Here is a 7,491-nt window from a genome sequence, read left to right on the forward strand (position 1 = left end):
ACAAACAAGCAACCATGACAACAAATAACACAAAATAATCAAGGAGAAGAATAAATTAAAATTCCATTCGAGATCAATTAAAATTTAATGGCTAAATGTTTGTCAAATTTTCACAACATAACCTTACGTTGTGATGATCATAGTCAATGGAATAAAAATGAAAAAAAAGCAGTAAAATTATTAATAAAAAAGAAAGACTTGATTTATTTAATAGAATGTTTAGGTTGGTATTTATTCAGTGTTATTATCTATCTCAGTGGTCTGTATCTAACTCCATCAGTTCACTCTACTGTTATTATTATTTTAACTGTTCTGATTGCTATCCATATTTGATTCATTCCTTTGAAATAGAAACTGTGTATAATTTACAATTAAGTATAAACATATTTCACAGCCAAAACGATTATTACTATTACTGTAATTACTTTAGAATTGAATCTGTAAAAAGACAATTGCACAGTATTCCTAATAAATCAAATAATTCTTGGAATTTTAAAAATTTAACTTACAGATTTCCTGAAGTACTGAACTTTGGAAATATAAATATCAAAATAATCGACCAATTTCCCTTTAATAACAATATTAATAACACTGTTAAATATAGTAATATTTCATTTGTAGCTCAAATAATCCAACATAACACAACTAAGTTATTCACAAATAATCAGCTCCATTTGGAGCATCAGATGGCTGAAGAATCTGTAGACAGCGGAATTTCAAGCGAACTATACCCTACAAAATCTGATCAAACCTCTAGTAACTTAAATATCGAGTTACAAAAATTAGAGGGAAATAAAAATATTCGCAATTTAGCATTACTTCAGCCTGTGGACAATTTTATTCATAACCCTTGCCATAATCATTCCTATACAGAATGTACCAAAACAAACAGTCATGTAGGCTTTCTTCAAAATGAATTTTATAAAAATCCAAACTTAGACTATGATCGTTTCTTACATTCTGCTGATCAAAGTTATACATTTAATAATCCTAAGTTAAATAAAAAGCAAATATTAAGTAAATTTAAAAAAATCAATACCAGTTCATTTGATTCTGCCTTTGAAACGAGCTCTGAATCGACACTGTCACTTGTATCAAATTTATCTGGATCGTACCAAAAACTAAATTGTGCAATACAACCTAAATATTCATCGAATTTCAATAATTTTAATAAATTCATTGGACAAAAGAATAAAAATATGACAGAAGATCCTAATAAATCAATTATTCAAGATTTTTATACATGTGATAAACAAACAAATAGATATAATATGAATGAAGGTAAAACTCTAAATCCTCGTGTACACTTTGTCCCAGAAGAAGGAGTAAATACATCTAACTTACCTGGACCAAGTCGACCAACTTCAGAATATACTTTGGATTCAACAGGAAATATAAGTGATCAAAACAAAATGTTATCTCATTTACTTTCATCACGTGATTATGTGTATATGCCAACTAATCGTATTGCAACAGCTGGAACATCTAACATTCGAGGTGGACAACTTTTATCTAACTGGCAACATCAACAGCAACCGAATCGGCAACAAGCTAACCTTTATGATGCACATCCTGAAAGTTTGATTCATAACTTAAATCAATTGACTGACAACAGAAGTAGAAATGCACCTTATTCTCTACAACAACAACAACAGCAAGCAAGTCAAAATCGCACTCACGGTGACCAAATATATGATCCTGGAAAAGTATCAAATCAACCACAGCAAACACGACTTCAAAACCAACCAAATCAACAACAAACAAATTATCAACAGTTAATTTCAGCATTATTAGCCGCTGCTTCTGCTAGTAAATCTCGACTAGAGTCTCAGTCATCACATACTTCTAACCTTTCACCAATGGGTGTAGATGCAGCATGGAACCAACAGAAGTTTAACACATCTAATCGTTGGTCTGATTCTGAACTAGCAAGTAATAATGCCAAAGACATACAATATCAAGTTCAAGCGCAACAACAGATTAGACAACAACAGCAACAACAAGCAACTGCAGCTGCAGCAGCGGCGGCAGCTGCGGCTGCCGCGATGGCTGCATTGCAGTGTTCTGCTAAATCTTCAACTAACATTCCATTAAACATGCAAAGACAAGTTCCTTTTCTGTTTGGAAGTAGTAATAGCAGTAATATGATTCAAAGGAATCCAGCACAATTACGTTCATCTTATTCATCAGGAGATGAATCATCAGCAATGCGAATTATGAATCCAGCGTCATTAGTCACACCAATGAAAACATTACGTAGATTTTGTACCCCTGATATGAATATAAATGAATCAAATCTATCTCAAACTTTATTATTACCTCAACAACCCTTGAATACAATGTCTGAAAGTGTCCCACTTTCTGAGCAAAATAATAAAGTACAACGAGCAACACAACAGTTAATCACACAATTAAATAAATTTCAAGATTTATCTGTTTCTGGAGATGATTATGCAAATTATCAATGTTTAGAATCTTTATTAGGACAAGCTTCTAGGCAGCCATTAGCACCAGCTCCTTCAGTTCAAATGGAAAATGTTCTTTGTACAGGTAGATAAGTTATCTTTATATGTTTAAAATTCAAAAAAAGATTCATTTTATATTTTATCTTTATTAAAAACATGTTGCAATAATTTGATTTGGAATTTGTATGAAGTAATGAACTCGTTCTTCTGTGTGATCCAAAAATGGGGATATACCCGTGGTCAATCATCACCAAGGTTCCAATAATTCTCTGCTTGATATTACTTGGTTATGGAAATTATCTTTTGAGCATTAGGTATACCATGGGTTTTATAGAATAATTTTCATTTGTCAAGAGACTTACTATGAAAAGAAGAATTATTTAGGCAATGTAGATAATAATTAGAAGTCTTTCATTGTCATGCTAAACAGTATCATTAATACAATCTTCAAATAAGGGTTTACCATCCAAATTTCTACACAAATTACTGATAACCTGTCTTGTTAACATTAGGTCTGAATGGCTTTGTTCTTTTACTTAGCATATAATTGACTGAAGTGATTTTTTTAACTCAACGTCAATGCCAATTTTGAACGGTTTCAATACTCTGATTGTGTTTGCTGATTTGTCTTTAATATATGGCAGAATAATTCGTTTACTATTTGCCATATTTGATCTCGACCTTGTCGGTAATTTTACCAAGTATTTATGTGCGTACCTGTTCCCCTTAAAACCATATTGAGGTATTGTTTTCCAACCTCCTCCATTGTCACTTTTATCTTTGTTTGATTGATCATCGATTGGCTGTCAATTGCTTATATCGCTTATAATCAATGGATGTAGACGATGGTAAATATAAGTTCGACTAGGAAAATGTTGAAACTATGGACCGAATGAATAAATAAAGACCTAGAACATTTTCAGAAGCTTGAAGCACAAATCTATCACAAATTAGTAAACATATCAAAATCGATTCACTTTATCAAACAAGTAGGAGAATCATAAGAATCAGGTCAAGGCGGTGGACAATCAAAATAAGTATGGACAAAATGATAGAATACGAGTTGACGACAGCGATTTTAGATTTAATGCTTACATGATAAGCTGTCAGTAGTATGCAGGGAAAATTCCGATAGCTCACTTCTATATGGAGTTTGTATTAATGACGTTGAAAGCAATTAGTCCCTTTTAAAAATTTCGATAGAGCAATGAGAAGACGGAGTTGAACTGAAAAATGTGATTCATTTGAGCTATATATATGTAAATGTGTGATCAAATTGTTCGAAATGTAAGGCGCAAATATATCACAAATTTAGATCAACTCCAACCAGTGGTTTTGTCAAGAAAGTCAGTGATAACCTCAGAACTGAATCACACAGGTCAGGCAATTTAACTTCACACTAATCACTATCGTGAGTTGTTTATCGTCTCAACTATCTGGGAATCAATTACTTTGTTTTGATCCTTTACTTTCTGTTATTTCCTTCAAAACTATCAGGGATAAATAATGTCCGTTGACACCTGAGTTCACTGTGTACGTTCTTATGAAACATTTTCGAAAGGTTATGGTAATTCTTAAAAACCAAATCGATACAGCAAATTTGAAAATGTTGATGTATTATAAATCAGACGAATACTTTGGAATCAATAGTCTATTATTTCACTTTTTTATTCATTCGTTTATACAAACCGGTCGTAGGACAGTTGGTGTCTTTTTGTTTAGTACTCAATTCCGACTAAATTCTAGTAATTGATTTATACTTTTACTATTAACTAGTTTGAACAACAAGACATCGAATCATGTTGCTCAAATTGTTTCAGTACTCTCGATATTCCAAAAAATCTGAATGATTTCCATCAACACGTGGAAAAAATTGGTATAAAGTTTTCTCTTCACTAGTCGAAAAATCTAAAATTACCTATTCGTGTAAATTCATAGACAATGCAAAGGCAGCTATTGATACTCATCTCTTAATATGTCTTGTTTAAACCAATAAATACTCTGTGTATTAAAAAAACTAGATATTAATCTGATATATTTAAACCTACATTGTTACTCACTTTATTTCAATATGTTTAAAGGTAGGATTAAGAGTGGTAGTTCAACACTACCTTTTTGTTTAAAAACGAGCCACAGAATTTTCTTGGTACAGATCCCAGAAGAGTTACTACATTTTTTAAAATACATAGTAGAATTTTATTATTACTGAAACAGTAGCCAGATTATTTTCATTTTAAACTGAGTTGGGCGATTGTTATTAATGAAATCCAAGACATGCGTTTCGTTTTATTTAGGACGGATTCGCCTGCACCTCAGTGTTAGTTTTTACATCGGGACTCGTTTTATCACACTCAGTAAAATCAACAGAAGATTTAAACAAACAAAGCAAGTGAGTTAAAATACAGGCCGCCCCACAGGCCAATGACTATCTGGACTCTGAAGCTAAGTAGATAATGCATTGTGCATTTTAAGCGATATGTACTGGGTACGAGTCCCGGTGTGAGTATCAACACTCACAGGAACGCCCAACTGACAAGTCCCAAATAGGGTGAAATGAACATCCGGGATTTCTCTGATAGCCTTCGTCCAACTCTGCTAGCGGGAGTATGTGCGTGAGGTCATTTTGGTGGTGAGCTGTTAGAATTAGTCGAAAATATTGTATCTGGATAGCTGAAGGAATGGTGTAAATTATGCAATTAGTATTCGTACAGTGAAAGCCAGACCGTACTATGCCAGCCTGGACGATCTTTGGCATCATCTGTCTGTAGAAGGTTGTGGTTACAACACTTCGGTGAGGGCAGGTTTGTTTTGTGTTTGGGAAACTTGGGCTCTCCAAGTTGGGGACGCTAGACAACTCTTTTTATTCGATTATCGTTGTTGTAGAAGGGTTGATGATATTCGACTGCAACAGTGTTAGTAATGTGGACGTTCAGTAGTGTCCGGACACTGTAATAATAATTCAACCGGTGTCATCATCTTGAAACATCAGTTTTGGTGGCTTGGACACGTGCTAAGAGTGTAATCCTAGTGACTTTTATATGGCGCTTTAGTTGCTGACTCTTGAACTAGCTGCAAAAGCGAAAAGATAGTCAGTTTGTGAAAAAATGTCGGAGTATGAAAGAAAGCTGTACAGGACTAGGATCTGTCGGTCCTTCATGACTCCCTGGTTAGATTCTGAGAAACAGTGCGACTTAGTGGCGTGAAACGCTACCAAACGTGACTTAAAACAAAAACCAGTCTCGATCCTGTGGTAGTTTTTTTATATTCTTCATAAGGTGACAAGAATTTTAACTGAGAGAATTCTTCCTGGTTGTATTATTTCATTGGAACCGCCTCTCCTACCACAAACTATTTCCGTTCTAAAAATTTTTATTCACCATTTGATTATTATTATGATAACCCGATTCAAACCATTTACTCCAGTAATTATTACTACAAATAGTGGAAAATTACAAATAAACCGTAACAATGATAACTATAAGTTATAGTTTAAACTGGGTCTTTTAAAACTTGGCTAAATTTACCATGTCTTTGACATCATTATATAAACCTTTGCAAATATAATGTTTTCTAATGAAGAAAGTACGTAGTTGATTTTATGCTAAATGTTTTTGGTGTATTGAAGTTAGTGAATATTGTATAATTTTTGTAGTGAGATAAAGAACTGATTTTAATTAGACCACCAATGAAAGCCAGGGAGCACTGGACATTTGTTTTGTTCTAATATAAAACTTTTCACCAGTTTGCTTCCACGACCCTACAGGGGACCGAACATAGGTCCACGGTCTCACGAGCGAACACTTAATCTCTGGGCCACTGAATTTGTCATCCAATGGTTAGACTTTGAGTTTTATGAGAAATATTTTCATCTCCAAAACGTGATTTAAGGTGTTGATTGATTTTTATTCTTTCCCTAAAGTAACAGAGCATTTATTATGTCCTTATTTGTTTTAAAGTTGTTGTTTTTTTCGAAAAAAATGTAGTTTACGTTGTTTTAATAATCAGATCACATGAGGACACGATGAATAATGTTTTTTTTTTAAATGAACAATTATTATTACTTTTTTTAAAAATAGTTCGGGGCATATACAACTGTGAATTTAATTATCATAGAAAATATACATTATACAATAACTTAACTTAAGCAATAAATAAAGGGATCTGTCGTAAAAATGATTTTTCATTTGTGTTTTTTATGAAAATGTCGCATTCATTTGTAAGCAAAGATGGATAGTGGCTAGCAGTGGGATCCAGGAAGCGCGTCTCGTCCTATTTGGGACTAATCATCTGGATTTACCTGTATCTCAGTGTTGATGTTCACTCCGGGACTCGAACCCGGTACCTTTCACTTCAAACACCATCGCGTTATCCACTCAACTACTGAGTCCTGATAACCACTTGCTTGTGCAATGGGGTAAAGTTTAGATTCACTCATTATTGTTTGTTTGAATCGTCTCGTTTATTTGTTTGTATAACTTATTAAGTTAAGTATGATACATTTTTATGTTAATCATAACAATTATGAAGGAAATACAGAGAATCAATGATAATTACAAGTCAGTTAAATGTTGTATTATATCCATAGAACAAATTCTACCGATCAATTTGCAAGAGTTTTGTCCATCACATCCAAATTATTAAAATCTAAAACATGTGACTTCAAGTCATTTAGACTAGTGATCATACCTCCACTTGATCAATAGAATTTGATTTTTCTTAAGGACTAAATAATCATGACACTGGCCACTACTCAGTGATCAATCAATATGGAATAACATATAATATGTTTTATAATAATTCCATATAAATTTATCTTTGTTTGTACGAAATAGAATTAACGCACAACGATTCGGTGTTTAAATGTGTATCGACATATCTACATTGAAAGAATTCCTATTATCCAGCACATGATTCGACCAAGGGTAAACTATAAATAAAATAAAACTGAGTTTATGGTTATTTATTTTAAGCTAAAAACACTATTCACATAAGATTCAGTAGACAATTTAATGGTCTTGAAATCTAT

At 32.9% G+C, this 7,491-nt stretch overlaps 1 protein-coding gene across 1 annotated transcript; it reads left to right on the forward strand.

The window, feature by feature from the left end:
• Positions 1-686: 686 nt before the first annotated feature.
• Smp_142740 (hypothetical protein) lies at positions 687-2,558 on the forward strand (the record flags this gene model as incomplete). Its single annotated transcript, XM_018789797.1, has 2 exons — positions 687-1,932; positions 2,191-2,558. 2 exons carry the CDS (start codon positions 687-689, stop codon positions 2,556-2,558), a joined length of 1,614 nt encoding a protein of 537 aa, XP_018655204.1.
• Positions 2,559-7,491: the final 4,933 nt, after the last annotated feature.

The sequence above is a fragment of the Schistosoma mansoni genome, chromosome W, assembly GCF_000237925.1.
Source record: "Schistosoma mansoni strain Puerto Rico chromosome W, complete genome".
NCBI lineage: Eukaryota > Metazoa > Platyhelminthes > Trematoda > Strigeidida > Schistosomatidae > Schistosoma > Schistosoma mansoni.